The sequence below is a fragment of the Rhinopithecus roxellana genome, chromosome 16 (genome assembly GCF_007565055.1).
Source record: "Rhinopithecus roxellana isolate Shanxi Qingling chromosome 16, ASM756505v1, whole genome shotgun sequence".
In the NCBI taxonomy this organism is placed as follows: domain Eukaryota; kingdom Metazoa; phylum Chordata; class Mammalia; order Primates; family Cercopithecidae; genus Rhinopithecus; species Rhinopithecus roxellana.
In genome coordinates, this window is record NC_044564.1 from 4,562,004 (window position 1) to 4,579,900 (window position 17,897).

Here is a 17,897-nt window from a genome sequence, read left to right on the forward strand (position 1 = left end):
ATACTTCAGAGCTAATTTTCTCCTTTTTACAATTCACAGTTGCTTTGATAAAAACTGAGCAGTTTTTATCTGAAAGCCTTCCCTGACTTTCTGCTGTCCAATGCCTCCATTGAAGGAGATTGAGGCTCAGAGTGTTCTCATCTGAAGGCTCTCAGACAGTTAAAGACCTCAGCCGGGGCAGCTGTGCAGTGGCTCATGCCTATAATCGTAATCCCAGCACTTTGGGAGGCTGAGGCAGGTGGATCACCTGAGGTCAGGAGTTCGAAACCAGCCTGGCCTGTTGAAACTCCATCTCTACTAAAAAAAAAAAAAAAAAATATATATATATATATATATATATATGTATGTATATATAAGCTGGGCATGGTAGCACACACCTATAATTCCAGCTACTTGGGAGGCTGAGACAGGAGAATTGCTTGAACCCAGGAGATGGAGTTGCAGTGAGCTGAGATTGTGCCATTGCACTCCAGCCTGGGCAACAAGAGTGAAACTCCATCTCAAAAAGAAAAGAAAGCAGCCAGAAATTTTTGGCTGGGTGCGGTGGCTCACGGCTGTAATCCTAGTACTTTGGGAGGCTGAGGCCGGCGGATCACCTGAGGTCAGGAATTTGAGACCAGCCTGACCAACATGGAGAAACTCCCGCCTCTACTAAAAATACAAAATTAGCCAGGCGTGTTGGTGCATGCCTGTAATCCCAGGTACTCGGGACGCTCAGGCCGGAGAATCGCTTGAACCCGGGAGGCGGAGGTTGCGGTGAGCTGAGATTGCACCATTGCACTCCAGCCTAGGCAACAAGAGGGAAACTCCATCTAAAAAAAAAAAAAAAACAGAAGGCCACAGTCAGGCAGAACTGGAATCTAGCAATCTGGAGAGCCAATCACATGCATTCGTCCAGGGCCTGCTAGTGTTTGCCTGCCACCCCTACTTTGAGGATGATTTCATCATAATCCTTACCTTCCAGAAGGAGAAACTGAGGCTCAGAGAAGCCAAGTGACCAGCTCAGGGTGGTACAGCCAGTAAAAGGCTGGGTCTGAGGCTAGAGCTCCTTCCATTACCCCCTACCTTTCAGGCCCCAGTTTGTAGCAAAGAATGAAAATGCCACACTGATGTCACCCAGGACCCAGGTGGGGCAGGGCCCCACCTCTAGCATCAGCAGGAAGTCCCCCAGGCTTATTTACCATATGATTCACTCAGGCCCTAGGACAAATTGTTCTGTTTTGCAAGTTGGTTGTTTTTCCTTCTCCTGCTCAGAACAGCTGGCCCACCTTCTAGACCTGGGGGTGGGATGGTAAAACAGCTCATTACAAATTTTGCACTTGGAGCAATTTGCATTCCATAATTAATGAACATTAAAATGCATAATTACAAACAGAAACAAATGGCTTGGTGATGATGAAAAGTCAAACTAGGAAGCAGCAAAGAGCAGGTTCACGGTATGGAGGAAGAAGCTGGGGGGAGCCCGGTAGGGCTAGCCTGTGGGAGGAACCTATGGTAATCCTCCAGGCATCCTCCTCTCCCTCCCTGCTAGGTCTTCAAAATCTCAAGGCTCAGAGACTTGTGCTCAGAGTCTTCCTATGAGTCCTCCCCTGAAATGGAGCAGAATGGGGGCTATGAGGCTCTGGAGCTACACTGACCTGGGTTAGACTCCCCACTCTCTCACCTACTTACTGTACAACTGCAGCCAAGAAGCACGCTTTCACGTGATGGAGTCCTTATTAGGCTGACCCACCCCCTTTCTCAAGCCCCTGCTCACAGAGCCTGCTTCCCCAGACTCCTTTTGTGGACTCTAGGAAAGTGCTTGGAAATAATTGGATTCACTAACTTCAGTAATCTCTTCAAAGTAGCAAACAAAATCACTTTATTCCTCTGCCGACAACCCTCCTAAGGCTTCCAGTTGCACTTAGAATAAACACCAGGTGCCTTGTCATGGCTGAAGTCATGGGTCTTCAACTTTTTTGTTTGAAAGATTATATAGTAAATATTTTAGGCTTTGCAGGTCATATGTAGTCTTTTTTTATCTCATGTTCTTTAAAAAAAAAAAAAATGTAAAAGCCATTCTTAGCTCTAGAGCCATGCAAAAACAGGCTTTGGAGGAGTGGAAATATTTATTGTTCTGCCTAAATACAACGAAAAACCCTAGATGTCCTATATAAAACAAGCATAAGACTGAAAGATGGAGCATTGCAGACCAGCTGAAGACTTTTTGACCCAAAGAAAGACATGGTGATCAGTTCCCCGGATTCTCTCTTTGCCTCATGTGTCCCATCCTTGGAGCTAAAGGAGCCTGCAGCTCAGAAATGTCAATAGACACATGTGAAGGAAAAAAGGAAACAAAACAAAACTGCTCTCACTAGCCAAAATACCAGGAAAAGGACAACCTAGCAAGATAGAAAAATGCTAGACAATAACTGCTCTATTCCAGCCAAACACCACAGAAAAGGAAAAAAAAAAAATGAAATGAACCCATCCCTCCCCATGGGAGCAAAGGTTGAATGGGGTGGGGAGCCAGGACTTTAACCTCAATGATAGATAGTGAGCACCCCCACCCCCTGGCCTATTCAGCATCAGTGAAGAGCATGGCCTTCCACCCCTAATCCACAGTACTGAAGCACCTTCCCCTGCTGGGTTGTTGTCAGGGAAGAACTAGTAGAAAGCCAGGACATTCGCCACGGACCAGCATTAATGGGGCCACCTTCCACTCAGTGTGGTGTTAGTGGAGATTAAGTGGGGAACAGTGACTAGACATACCTACCACTCCCATCCAGGAAGAGATCCGTGAAGTCCTAGTGGGGAGGTAAATTCTCACCTTCACTCCGCTGAAAACAGGGGCATTTTCTTTGGGGTATCAGAGAAGGCCACATGAGAAACCTGGACTTCTTCTTTCCCTTGTCAGTAACGAGGCCACCACCTTCCCCTGCTGGATGAGTGCCAGTAGAAGCCAGAGAAAATAGAAGGTGTGAAGGTCTACCTGGGTGCAGTGGCTCACACTTGTAATCCCAGCTACTCGGGAGGCTGAGGCTGGAGGATTGCTTAATCACAGGAGTTTGAGGCTATGATTGTGCCACTGCACTCCAACCTGGGTGACGGAGTGAGACCCTGTCTCTAAAATAAATAAATATATGTCAGTGAAAATGTTACCAGGGGTTCCTTGCTCCCAGAGCTCCCAAGATGGTGGGGGGCTGCTTCCAAAATGGCGGCAAGCCTCATGTTCTCTGACCTGGGGTTCTTGACCTCACAGATTCCAATGAATGGAATCTTGGGCCATGCAGTGAGTGTTATAGTTCTGTTAGAAGCCGTGGGTCACGGAAGAGAACCGTAGAACCCAGTGACTAGTGTTCGACTTGATTAGGATGAACCCAGGCACTTAGCCCTGCAGGAACAATGGCAAGCCTTTAGCCCAATCGGGAGTGGCAATGAGTACCTCGCTGGATCAGGAGCACAGGGGACACCCTGCCGGATCCGGAGGGATGGAAGTCAGCGGCAGGTCTGCCACGGCAGCAAACAGCAGTGGCTGACGGCAAGTGAAAGCTCAGCTCCAGCTGTAACAAAACATGGAACAGGGTGAAACAGAGTGAAAACAGAGCTCCCATGTAAGGGGAGGGGACCCAAAGTGGGTTGCCATTGCTGGCTTGAATGTCTGGGTTTATATCCTGAGCTTTGTCCCTCCCGCTGTGCTCTCAGGCAACAGATGATTAGCTATTTCTTTACCTCCTGTTTTTGCCTAATTAGCATTTTAGTGAGCTCTCTGACTGGTCGGGTGTGGGCTAAGTTGCAAGCCCTGTGTTTAAAGGTGGATGCGGTCACCTTCCCAGCTAGGCTTAGGGATTCTTAGTCGGCCTAGGAAATCCAGCTAGTCCTGTCTCTCCAAAAGAGCCAAACTCTGTAAAGTATTTGAAAATATTTATTCTGAGCCAAATATGAGTGACCACAGCCCATGACAGAGCCCTCAAGATACTGCAAACATGTGACATGTGCCCAAGGTAGTCAGAAGCAGCTTGGTTTTTTACATTTTAGAGAGGCAATTGGTGGGGGCGGGGGGCGGGGGTTCCAGGCTATAGGGATATAGGGATGTTCAAGTTAAGATAAAGACTGTGGAGAGGTGGTTACGTTTGGTGAAGGACACCAGCTGCGGAATTTTTGGCTTTGGCAGATTGAAATCATGGCAGGTCCAGAAAGTGATGCGCAATACCAGTTCACTGGTATTAAAAAATATTTCAACTCTTATACTCTCACAGGTAGAAGGAATTGTGTACTGGCCACATATGGAAGCATTGCTTTGATTGTCTTGTATTTCAAGTTAAGATCCAAAAAAACTCCAGCTGTGAAAGCAACATAAATGGATTTTAAACTGGCTACAGTTCTTAACCTCATCTGTTAAGTTCCCATGCCTGGAGAAGCTATCCCAACTCATCATGTGATAATTCAATTTGTACAATAAATTATGAACCTGGAAAAAAAAAAAAAAAAGATAAAGACTGTGGAGACCAAAGTTCCTTTGATGTCTTTTAGTGGCTGTCCTTAAAGATAATAGATGACAAATGTTTCCTATTCAGATTTTAGTTAATCTCTTAAGGTTTGGGAGGGTCTGAAAGAAAAAGATGTAGTTATGTTAATAGACATTCTTTACAGATGTAAAAATTTCCCTACAAAGAACAGCTTTGCAGGGCCATTTAAAAATATGTCAAAGAAACATGTTTTGGGGTAAAATATTTTTCCTTTTCTTCCTTGTCTCATGTTATACCAGAGCCAGGTTGGAAATTAAGTCACAATATATAGGATTAAATAAACCCATCTGATGAGAATTTATGATTTGTAGGGCATGACTCCCGAGACTCCTCAGATAGTAATTTGGGCAAGATAAATAAATCAGAGTTGGTCCTCATTAATATAAATAAGATCTGGAATTGAAACGTAATAATATAATGTAATGCCAGAAATGCTCAGGTCACATTAAATGTAAATAATTTCTATTTTAGAAATTATTTATTATTTTTTGTGAAACAGCATTTTGTTCTGTCGTCTAGGCTGGAGTACAGTGGCACAACCACAGCTCACTGCAGCCTCAACTTCTTAGGCTCAAGCGACCTTCCCACCTCAGCATCCCAAGTAGCTGGGACTACAGGCACTTACCACTATACTTGGATAATTTTTTTAAATGTTGTAGAGATAGGATCTTACTATGTTGCCCAGGCCAGTCTCAAACTCCTGGCCTTAAGTGATCATCCTGCCTCAGCCTCCCAGTGTGCTGGGATTACGGGCATGAGCCAGAGTGCCCAGCCACAAATAGTTTGAATACCAATATTAAAAGGCATAAATTAGTGGAGTGGAGTGGGTTTAAAAGCATGACCTAGTTATATACTGTCTGCAAGAAATTCACATTATATATAATGATATAGATAGATTGAAAGTAAATGGATGGAAAAAGACACATGCAAATGAAGCAAAAGTGAGAGTAGCTATATTAATAACAGATCAAGTAGGCCTTCCAAATAATTACCACAGAGGGGCATCAAATAATGATAAAAGATCATTTACCATGAAGACATAGAAATCCTAAATGTTTATGCATCAAACAACAGAACTGCAAAATGTGTAAGGTAAAATCTAACAGAACTGAAAGAAAAAATAGACAATTCACAATGATGGTTGGATATTTCAATACCCCTTTCCAAAACTGATAGAAGAACTAGACAGGAGTTTAGCAACAATATAGAAGAACTCAATAACACCATTAACAAAAAAGATGTAGTTAACATTTATAGAACCTATGCCCAACAAAAATAGAATATATATTATTTTCAAGTGCCTACAGGACACATATAAAGACAAGACTATATCCTAGACCGTAAAAAAAGCCTCATAAATTTTAAGATTCAAATTGTATGGAGTGTGTTCTCTGACCACAATAGAATCAAACAAGAAAGCAATAACAGAGCAATAACAGCTGCCTTCAGCAGCTGTGGACTGCTGTAGCAAAATAACATAAATTGGGTGCTTTGAACAATAGATGTTTTTCTAACAGTTCTGGAGGCTGAAGTCTAAGATTGAGGTGCTGGCTATTTCAGTTTTTTGGCGACATTCTCTTTTCCTTGGTTGCCTTCTTTCTGTGTCCTCATATGTTGGAGAGGAAGGGAGCTCTGGTTTCCCATCCTCTTCTTATGAGGTACTAATCCCATTTATGAGGGCTTAACTCTTATGACCTAATCATCTCCCCAAAGCTTCAACTGCAAATATCATCACTTTGCAGGTTGGTTAGGATTTCAACATACAAATTTTTGGGGGGACATAAACCTTCAACTCATAACAGAGATAACAGAAAAATCTTCAAATCTTTAGAAAGTAAACAACATATTGCTGAATAATCAATGGATCAAAGAGGAAGTCTCAAGGGAAATTAAAAAATGGACTGAACTAGATGAAATAAAAATACAGTATATCAAATTGTGTGGCGACACAGCGGAAGTCATGATTCATTCTTTTAACATATCTGTGTCTTTATATTCAATGAGAAGGAAATGTATAGCCCTAAATGCATACATTAGAAAAGAGGAAATTACATGTCAATAATCTACCTCAAGAAACTAGGGAAAAAAAGAGCAAAATAAATCCACAGGAAGCCGAAGGAAGGAAATCAATGTGATAGAAAAGAGAAAAACAGCAAAGTCAGTGAAACAAAAAACTGATTATATGAAAATGACAATAAAACTAAGCAAACATAAGTAAGACTGAAAAGGAAGAGAGGAGAGAAAAAATAAGTTACCAATATCTGAAACAGGTGATATTACCACAGACCTTGTGTAAATCAAAAGGATAATAAGGGAATGCTACAAATAATTTTACACACATAAACTTGATGAGTTAGATGAAATGGACCAATTTCTTAAAAACACAAACTACCACAATTTGCCAATATGAAACAGATAATTTGGAAAGCCGTATAACAATTAAGGAAATTTATTTTGTCACTTTAGACTCCTCCTCCCCTCAGCTCCAAATCCCTGTCCTGGATAGTTTCACTGGAGAAATATACCAAATGTTTAAAGAAGAATTAACATCAATTCTAAAACAAACAAAACAAAACAAACAAACAAAAAGACTTCCAGAAAATTAAAGAAGACAGAATACTTCCCAAATCATTTTAAGACATCAGCATTATCTTGATAATAAAAGCAGACAAAGACAGTTCAAAAACAGAAAACTACAAAGACCAATAGCCCTCATACATATACCAGTTATAAAAATCCTTAACAAAATACTAGCAATGGCCGGGCGCGGTGGCTCAAGCCTGTAATCCCAGCACTTTGGGAGGCCGAGATGGGTGGATCACAAGGTCAGGAGATCGAGACCATCCTGGCTAACACGGTGAAACCCCGTCTCTACTAAAAAATATAAAAAACTAGCCGGGCGAGGTGGCGGGTGCTTGTAGTCCCAGCTACTCGGGAGGCTGAGGCAGGAGAATGGCATAAACTCGGGAGGCGGAGCTTGCAGTGAGCTGAGATCCAGCCACTGCACTCCAGCCTGGGCGACAGAGCGAGACTCCGTCTCAAAAAAAAAAAAAAAAAAAAAAAAAAATTAGCAAATAGGACTTGAGATAGAAAGCCCCTAAGGGAAAAATTCTAAACATACATGCATGTGACCACCCCCCGGGCTTACACAAACAACTTATCTAGAAAACCCCTAGCCGTTTGAGGTTGCAACATACATGCATGTGACCACCCCCCGGGCTTACACAAACAACTTATCTGGAAAACCCCCAGTCGTTTGAGGTTGCGAAAAAGGCAGGAACCAGCCAGAAACTGCTGAATGTTCAACTTTAAATGTTAACCAATAATAAGCTTGTAACTACTGTTTCTCTGTGACTTGTTTGTACCTCGCTATAAAAGAAACCTTAAAACAGCAGCCGGGGCCTCTCTCTTTACCTGCCATTGTATAAAGCGGAGAGGTCCGGGTTCGAACTCGTAATAAAGCGACCCCGGCTATTTGGCTTTGACTCTGGTCTCTGGTGGTCACTTACTGGGGTCTCGCGACTTCGGGCACAACATTTGGGGGCTCGTCCAGGATTCCCCTAAGCCCACCAGACCCCAGGTCAACGGGTCGTCGCTGTGAGCAGATTCGGTAAGTCGGCTGGCTTGAGTCTCTGTGTTGTCTGTAGTCTCTGTGTCGTCTGGAAAATCCCGCGGGGTCTGTATCGGTGGTTGGCATAGTCTTGGCGGACGCGCTATAAGACAGCCACCAGGGGCCGGTGGGAGACGTCCCCCGGCACCTGTCTGGGGCTCTGTATTTATTAGCCCATCTGGTTCTGATCGGGAGCTAAACCTGAGACGCGCTGGTGACTATTGTTATGTTAATTACTTAACTTACTTTCATTTTTCAGGACCTACTTGGCAAGGGAAAAAAAAAAAAGTACAATACTTCTGGCTTTACTCTTTTCTCTATCTCTCTTTTCTATATCTCTCTTTTCTCTATCTCTAGGATTCTATTACCATGGGTAATAGCCAGAGTACTCCACTCTCCATTCTTATAAATAACTTTAAAGATGTTAAGGCAAGGGGCCATGACCTTAGCATAGAACTCAGAAAAGGGAAATTGGTAACTTTCTGCCGCTCGGAATGGCCCACCTTCGGTGTAGGGTGGCCAGCTGAGGGGACCTTCTGTCTCCCCATTATCATTAAGTTAAAATCAAAAATTTTCCTGCTGGGGCGGTCAGGACATCCTGATCAGATCCCTTACATCCTGGTGTGGCAAGACCTTGTGGAAAACCCACCCCCTTGGCTAATTCCTTTTGTGCTGATGCCAGAGCCATGATGTAGGGCTCTGGTCGCACAGTCGACAGAACACCCCCGTAGGCCAAAAACACCGTCCGCTCCCCCACCCCCTGTGTTAGAAGACAGTCAGGATCCCCTGCTTTTAGAACCCCCGCCTTATCATCCCCCTCCTGGCCCTCAGCCCTGAGCCCCCCCAGGGGACCTCGAAGAGCGGGAAGCAGCAGCTGCTGCTGCAGCCGGGGCCTGTCGAAAGTGAAAGTAACTCTGGGGGGCCGGCGGGGCGGACGCGCAGACGCGCTCAACGGGAAATAAGCTCGCGCCCCGCCCCCCCCCCGATTCTACTGTGGCTCTCCCCCGAGGGAAATAGCACCCCCCGATGACACGGGCAACCCTAGACTCCAGTACTGGCCATTCTCCACTAGTGACCTGTACAACTGGAAAACCCAGAATGCTCGGTTTTCTGATAACCCTAAAGATTTAACAGCTCTTCTAGACAGTGTTATGTTTACCCATCAACCAACCTGGGATGATTGTCAACAACTCCTCAGAATTTTGTTCACAACAGAGGAACGAGAAAGAATACAGGTAGAGGCCAGAAAACTGGTTCCGGGAGATGACGGCCAACCTACCGCCAACTCTGACCTCATTAATGTGGCCTTTCCCTTGACCAGACCTGCATGGGACTACAACACGGCAGAAGGTAGGGGAAGGCTACTCGTTTATCGCCAGACTCTAATGGCGGGTCTCCGGGCTGCCGCTCGAAAGCCCCCCAATTTGGCCAAGGTATATTCCATGTTACAGGGAAAAACAGAAAGCCCAGCTACCTATCTAGAAAGATTGATGGAAGCCTTTAGACAGTTTACCCCCATGGACCCGGAGGCACCCTCTTAAGCACCTTAAGCCCTGAAAAACAGTGGTACACCGTCCTGGATTTAAAAGATGCCTTTTTCAGCCTACGTTTAGCCCCTAAGAGTCAGGAACTTTTTGCATTCGAATGGACAGATCCCGAGAGGGGCATAAATGGCCAGCTAATGTGGACCAGGCTACCACAGGGATTCAAAAACTCCCCAACTCTGTTCGACGAGGCCCTCCACGAAGATCTGGGTGAGTACCGACGACAGCACCCTGAGATCACTCTTTTACAGTATGTTGATGATCTTTTAATAGCAGCTGAATCCCCAGAGGCCTGCCTACAAGGAACCGAAAGCCTCCTAAAGGCTTTGGGAGATCTAGGCTACCGAGCCTCGGCAAAGAAGGCTCAGATCTGCAAATCAGAGGTAACCTACCTAGGATACCTGTTAAAAGGGGGGCAACGCTGGTTGACGGATGCCCGAAAAGAGACTGTTCTACGTATCCCTAGACCCCAATCAACACGACAAGTAAGAGAGTTCTGGGGGTCGGCAGGGTTCTGTAGACTCTGGATACCGGGCTTTGCTGAATTGGCTAAACCACTATACCAGGCAACAAAAGAGCAGCAGCCCTTTAATTGGACAGAAGAGGCTGAGCTGGCTTTCCAACAAATCAAAACTGCTCTGCTATCAGCCCCTGCGTTGGGACTCCCTGATATCTCCAAGCCATTCCACCTATACGTGGACGAAAGCCGGGCTGTAGCCAAAGCAGTATTGACTCAGTATTTAGGTCCTTGGCGGAGACCGGTTGCATATTTGTTGAAGAAACTGGACTCAGTGGCTGCTGGGTGGCCTCCTTGCCTCCGGGTAATCGCGGCCACTGCCTTAATGGTCAAAGACGCTGATAAACTGACCATGGGCCAAGAATTGCAGGTCACTACGCCACATGCCATTGAAGGCGTACTCAGACAGCCACCTGATCGGTGGCTTAGCAATGCCCGGCTCACCCACTACCAGGGACTGCTACTAAACCCCCTCAGAATAACTTTCATGCCCCCAACGGCCCTAAACCCCGCGTCCCTACTGCCAAATCCGGACTTGGAGAGCCCACTCCACGACTGCTCCGAGATATTGGCCCAGGTACACAGAGTCAGAGAAGACCTACAGGACCGGCCACTGCCAGACGCTGACCTCGTCTGGTTCACCAATGGAAGCAGTTTCATCCACCAAGGACAGAGGTACGTGGGAGCGGCGGTAACCTCAGGAACCAAAGTCATTTGGGCAGAACCCTTGCCCCCGGGAACGTCGGCCCAAAAGGCTGAACTGGTGGCATTGACTCAGGCCTTAAAATTGGGGAAAGACCGAAAACTAACGGTATATACTGACAGCCGATATGCCTTTGCCACCGCTCACATACATGGAGCAATATATAGGGAAAGAGGGCTCCTCACGGCAGAAGGAAAATACATTAAAAACAAAAAAGAAATCCTGGCCTTATTAGCTGCCCTCTGGGAACCCAGAAAACTGGCGATTGTCCACTGTCCAGGACACCAAAGAATAACTGACATGGTCTCCCGGGGAAATAACCTGGCTGATCAGACTGCAAAAAATGTGGCTCAAACCCCTTCACAGCTCCTAGCCCTTCAGCTGCCTGGTCACTTACTGGGGTCTCGCGACTTCAGGCACAACAGACTCAACAATACATAAAAGATAACTATACACAGTGACTAAGTGGGGTTTATTACAGGGATGCAAGAAACTGGTTTCATATTTGAAAATCTATCAGTGTATTATAATTGTCAGGCCTATAGGCCCAAGCCAAGCCATCGCATCCCCTGTGACTTGCACGTATATACGCCCAGATGGCCTGAAGTAACTGAAGAATCACAAAAGAAGTGCAAATGCCCTGCCTCGCCTTAACCAATGACATTCCACCACAAAAGAAGTGAAAATGGCCAGTCCTTGCCTTAAGTGATGATATTATCTTGTGAAATTCCTTTTCCTGGCTCATCCTGGCTCAAAAAGCTCCCCCACTGAGCACCTTGTGACCCCCACTCCTGCCCGCCAGAGAACAACCCCCCTTTGACTGTAATTTTCCTTTACCTACCCAAATCCTATAAAAACAGCCCCACCCTTATCTCCCTTTGCTGACTCTCTTTTTGGACTCAGCCCGCCTGCACCCAGGTGAAATAAACAGCCATGTTGCTCACACAAAGCCTGTTTGGTGGTCTCTTCACACGGACGTGCATGACATTTTGGTGCATGACTCGGATCAGGGGACCTCCCTTGGGAGATCAATCCCCTGTCCTCCTGCTCTTTGCTCCATGAGAAAGATCCACCTATGACCTCTGGTCCTCAGACCAACCAGCCCAAGGAACATCTCACCAATTTTAAATCGGGTAAGCGGCCCCTTTTTACTGTCTTCTCCAACCTCTCTCACTATCTCTCAACCTCTTTCTCCTTTCAATCTTGGCATCACCCTTCAATCTCTCCCTTCTCTTAATTTCAATTCCTTTCATTTTCTGGTAGAGATAAAGGAGACACATTTTATCCATGGACCCAAAACGCTGGCACCAGTCACAGACAGGGGAAGGCAGCCTTCCCTTTGTGTTTAATCATTGCAGGGACACCTCTCTGATTACTCACCCACGTTTCAGAGGTGTCTGACCACGCTGAAGGGATGCCTGCCTTGGTCCTTCACCCTAAGCAGCAAGTCCCGCTTTTCTGGGGGAGGGGCAAGCACCCCAACCCCTACCCTCCCTGTCTCTACCCCTTCTCTGCTTTTCTGGGGAGAGGCAAGCACCCCAACCCCTTCTCTGTTTCTACCCCTTCTCTGCTTTTCTGGGGGAGGGGCAAGTACCTCAACCTCTTATTTTTGCACCCCCTTTTATTTTTGTGCCCTGACCTCTTTTTTGGGCCCCGATCTCTTATTTTTGCACCCAAATACCTTATTTCTGCTCCCCCACAATTTTCCTGCTTTTCTGGAGGGCAAGAACCACCAAACTCCTTCTCTCTGTGTCTCTACTCTCTCTTTTCGATGGGCCTGCCTCCTTCACTATGGGCAACCTTCCACCCTCCATTCCTCCTTCTTCTCCCTTAGCCTGTGTTCTCAAGAACTTAAAACCTCTTCAACTCACACCTGATCTAAAATCTAAATGCCTTATTTTCTTCTACAATGCTGCTTGACTCCAATACAAACTCAATAGCAGTTCCAAATAGCCAGAAAATGGCACTTGAGATTTTTCCTTCCTACAAGATCTAAATAATTGTTGTAAAATGAGCAAATGGTCTGAGGTGCCTGACGTCCAGGCATTCTTTTACACATTGGTCCCTCCCTAGTCTCTGTTCCCAATGCAACTCATCCCAAATCTTCCTTCTTTCCCTCCCACCTGTCCCCTCAGTCCCAATCCCAAGTGTCACTGAGTCTTTCTAATCTTCCTTTTCTACAGACCCATCTGACCTCTCCCCTCCTCGCCAGGCCGAGCTAGGTCCCAATTTTTCCTCAGCCTCCGCTCCCCCACCTTATAATCCTTTTATCACCTCCCCTCCTCACACCCGGTCTGGCTTACAGTTTTGTTCCTCGACTAGCCCTCCCCTACCTGCCCAGAAATTTCCTCTTAAAAAAGTGGATAGAGCTAAAGGCATAGTCAAGGTTAATGGTCCTTTTTCTTTATCCGACCTCTTCCAAATCAGTTAGTGTTTAGGCTCTTTTTCATCAAATATGAAAAACAGCCCAGTTCATGGCCTATTTAGCAGCAACCCTGAGACTCTTTTCAGCCCTAGACCCTGAAAGGTCAGAAGGTCGTCTTATTCTTAATATGCATTTTATTTTATTACCCAATCTGCTCCTGACATTAAATAAACCCCCAAAATTAAATTTCAGCCCTCAAACCCCCCAACAGGACTTAATGAACCTCGCCTTCAAGGTGTACAATAATAGAGCAGAGGCAGCCAAGTAACAACTTATTTCTGAGTTGCAATTCCTTGCCTCCACTGTGAGACAAACCCCAGCCACATCTCCAGCACACAATTCCAAACACCTGAACCGCAGCTGCCACGGGTTCCTCCAGAACCTCCCGCCCCAGGAGCTTGCTACAGGTGCCGGAAAGCTGGCCACTGGGCCAAGGAATGCCCACAGCCCGGGATTCCTCCTAAGCCATGTTCCATCTATACGGGACCCCACTGGAAATTGGACTGTCCAACTTGCCAGGCAATCACTCCCAGAGCACCTGGAGCTCTGGCCCAAGGCTCTCTGACTGACTCCTTCCCAGATCTTCTCGGCTTAGCGGCTGAAGACTGATGCTGCCCCATCGCCTTGGAAGCCTCCTGGACCATCACAGATGCTTTGGGTAACTCTTACAGTGGAGGGTAAGTCCGTCCCCTTCTTAATCAATACGGAGTCTACACACTCCACTTTACCTTCTTTTCAAGGGTAACTTGCCTCCATAACTGTTGTGGGTATTGACAGTCAGGCTGCTAAACCTCTTAAAACTCCCCACTCTGGTGCCAACTTGGACAACATTCTTTTATACACTCCTTTTTAGTTATTCCCACCTGCCCAGCTCCCTTATTAAGTCAAAACATTTTAAATTATCGGCTTCCCTGACTATTCCTGGACTACAGCCACATCTCATTGATGCCACTCTCCCCAACCCAAAGCCTCCTTTGCGTCTTCCCTTCGTATCCCCCCACCTTAACCCACAAACATAGGATACCTCTACTCCCTCCTTGGCGACTGATCATGCACCCCTTACCATCTCATTAAAACCTAATCACCCTTACCCTGCTCAACGCCAATATCCCATCCCGCAGCACGCTTTAAAAGGATTAAAGCCTGTTATCACTCGCCTGCTACAGCATCAGCTTCTAAAACCTATAAAGTCTCCTTACAATTTCCCCATTTTACATGTCCAAACACCGGACAAGTCTTAAAGATTAGTTCAAGATCTGTGCCTTATCCACTAAATTGTTTTGCCTATCCACTCTGTGGTGCCAAACCCGTACACTCTTGTCCTCGATATCTTCCTCCACAACTCACTATTCCGTTCTTGATCTTAAAGATGCTTTTTTCACTATTCCCCTGCACCCTTCATCACAGCCTCTCTTTGCTTTCACCCGGACTGACCCTGACACCCATCAGGCTCAGCAAATTTACCTAGGCTGTACTGCTGCAAGGCCTCACGGATAGCCCCTATTACTTCAGTCAAGCCCAAATTTCTTCCTCATCTATTACCTATCTCGGCATAATTCTCATAAATACACACTTACTCTCCCTGCTGATCGTGTCCAGCTAATCTCCCAAATCCCAATCCCTTCTACAAAACAATAACTCCTTTCCTTCCTAGGCATGGTTAGTGCAGTCAGAATTCTTACACAAGAGCAGGGACCGCGTCCTGTAGCCTTTCTGTCCAAACAACTTGACCTTACTGTTTTAGCCTAGCCCTCATGTCTGCGCACAGTGGCTGCCACTGCTTTAATACTGTTAGAGGCCCTAAAAATCACAAACTGTGCTCAACTCTCTACAGTTCTCATAACTTCCAAAATCTATTTTCTTCTCCCAACCATCGCTCAGGACAATGCTTATGCTGATAAGTTAGCTAACAAAGGAGCTAGCGTTCCAACTTCTATCCCTCACAGTTTTCCTCCTTCATATCAGCCACTCCCACCTACTCCCCCCGCTGAAATTCCACCTATCAATCTCTTCCCACACAAGGCAAATGGTTCTTAGACCAAGGAAAATATCTCCTTCCAGCCTCGCAGACCCATTCTATTCTGTCATCATTTCATAACCTCTTCCATGTAGGTTACAAGCTGCTAGCCCGTCTCAGAACCTCTCATTTCCTTTCCATCATGGAAATCTGTCCTCAAGGAGATCACTTCTCAGTGTTCCATCTGCTATTCTGCTACCCCTCAGGGATTGTTCAGGCCCCCTCCCTTTCCTACACATCAAGCTGGAGGATTTGCCCCTGCCCAGGACTGGCAAATTGACTTTGCTCACATGCCCCGAGGCAGAAAACTAAAATATCTCTTAGTCTGGGTAGACACTTTCACTGAATGGGTAGAGACCTTTCCCACAGGGTCTGAGAAGGCCACTGCAGTCATTTCAGACATAATTCCTCGGTTTGGCCTTCCCACCTCTACACAGTCTGATAACGGACCAGCCTTTACTAGTCAAATCACCCAAGCAGTTTCTCAGGCTTTTGGTATTCGGTGAAACCTTTGTATCTTTTACTGTCCTCAATCTTCAGGAAAGGTAGAATGGACTAATGGTCTTTTAAAAACACACCTCACCAAGCTCAGTCACCAGCTTAAAAAGGACTAGACAATACTTTTACCACTTTCCTTTCTCAGAATTCAGGCCTGTCCTTGGAACGCTACAGGTTCCAGCCCATGTGAGCTCCTGTGTGGACACTCCTTTTTATTAGGTCCCAGTCTCATTCCAGACACCAGACCAACTTGGACTGCACCCCAAAAAACTTTCATCCCTACTGTCTTCTGTCTAGTCATACTCCTATTCACTGTTCTCAACTACTCATAAATGCCCTGCTCGTGTTTACACTGCCGGTTTACACTGTTTCTCTAAGCCATCACAGCTGCTGTCTCCTAGTGCTATCCCAAACCGCCACTCTAAATTCCCTCTTAAAGTAAATAAATAATCTTTGCTAGCAAGGCTATGCTGAGCCCCTTTGGGCACTCTCTAATTACATGTCCTAGGTCCTCCCGATTCTTAGTCCTTCGATACCTGTTTTTTCTCCTTCTCTTACCTTGTGTCTGCCGTTTAGTTTTTCAATTCATACAAAACCACATCCAGGCCATCACCAATCATTCAATACAACAAATGTTTCTTCTAACGACCCCACAATATCATCCCTTACCACAAAATCTTCCTTCAGCTTAATCTCTCCCACTCTAGGTTCCCACACCGCCCCAATCCTACTTGAAGCAGCCATGAGAAACATCACCCATTCTCTCTCCGTAACACCCTGCAAAAATTTTTGCAGCCCCAACGTTTCAACACTATTTTATTTTTCTTATTAATATAAGAAGGCAGGAATGTCAGGCCTCTGAGCCCAAGCCAAGCCATCGCATCCCCTGTGACTTGCACATACACGCCCAAATGGCCTGAAGTAACTGAAGAATCACAAAATAGTGTAAATGCCCTGCCTCGCCTTAATGGATGACATTCCACCACAAAAGAAGTGAAAATGGCCAGTCCTTGCCTTAAGTGATGATATTATCTTGTGAAATTCCTTTTCCTGGCTCATCCTGGCTCAAAAAGCTCCCCCACTGAGCACCTTGTAACCCCCACTCCTGCCCGCCAGAGAACAACCCCCCTTTGACTGTAATTTTCCTTTACCTACCCAAATCCTATAAAACGGCCCCACCCTTATCTCCCTTCGCTGACTCTCTTTTCGGACTCAGCCCGCCTGCACCCAGGTGAAATAAACAGCCATGTTGCTCACACAAAGCCTGTTTTTGGTGGTCTCTTCACACGGACGCGCATGACAATAATCACAGGCAGAAGAAGAAAAATCACATCGTCATGTCAATGGATACAAGAAAAGCATTTGACAAAATTCCACACCCAAAATGATTTTTAAAACTTCCAAAAAAATAATAGAGGAGAACTTACTCAACTTGATGAAGAACATCAATAAAAGAGCTACAGCTGACATATTTGTGTTGAAAGACTGAATACTTTCTCCGAAAGTTCAGAGACAAGAAAAGGAGATTCACTCTGCCCACTGTTATTCAACATCATGTGGGAAGTTCTGGCCAGTGCAATAACAGGAAAAAAAAAAAAAAATCAAAAAAGGAAGAAGGCATTCAGATAAGAAAGGAAGAAGTGAGACTATAAGACTGATCCGTTGTCAGATCACATGATTTTTTTACGTAGAAAATCTCAGGGAATCTACAAAAGAAATTTCTAGAAGTAATTAGTAAGCTTGGCAAGGTCTCAGAATACAAGAAAAATATACAACATAAATTGTATTCCTGTACACTAGCAATGAACATGTGAATGTTTGAAATAAAAAAATACAATACCATTTGCAGTTTCTGAAACATAACAAAATATTCTATGTGAATCTGACAAAATATGTAAAAAATACAATTTGCAATCCCTAAAAACTAATCAAATACTCAGATGCAAATCTGACAAAATACACATGGGCCATGTTTAGCTTTCGCAAAACTTTAAAATACTGGTGAAAGAAATCAAAGAAGATCTAATCACATGGGAAGACATACTGTATTCATGAATTGGATGGCACAACATAAT

At 45.3% G+C, this 17,897-nt stretch overlaps 2 protein-coding genes across 2 annotated transcripts in view; both read left to right on the top strand.

The window, feature by feature from the left end:
• The window catches only part of LOC104676241 (astrotactin-2), an 809,378-nt gene that overhangs the window by 579,464 nt on the left and 212,017 nt on the right, over positions 1-17,897 (top strand). The gene's annotated exons all lie outside the window — the stretch shown is intronic.
• Positions 4,097-4,472, top strand: LOC115893942 (ATP synthase membrane subunit DAPIT, mitochondrial). Its single transcript, XM_030919643.1, has one exon. The coding sequence runs from the start codon at positions 4,163-4,165 to the stop codon at positions 4,337-4,339; it is 177 nt and encodes a 58-aa protein (XP_030775503.1). The 5' UTR covers positions 4,097-4,162; the 3' UTR covers positions 4,340-4,472.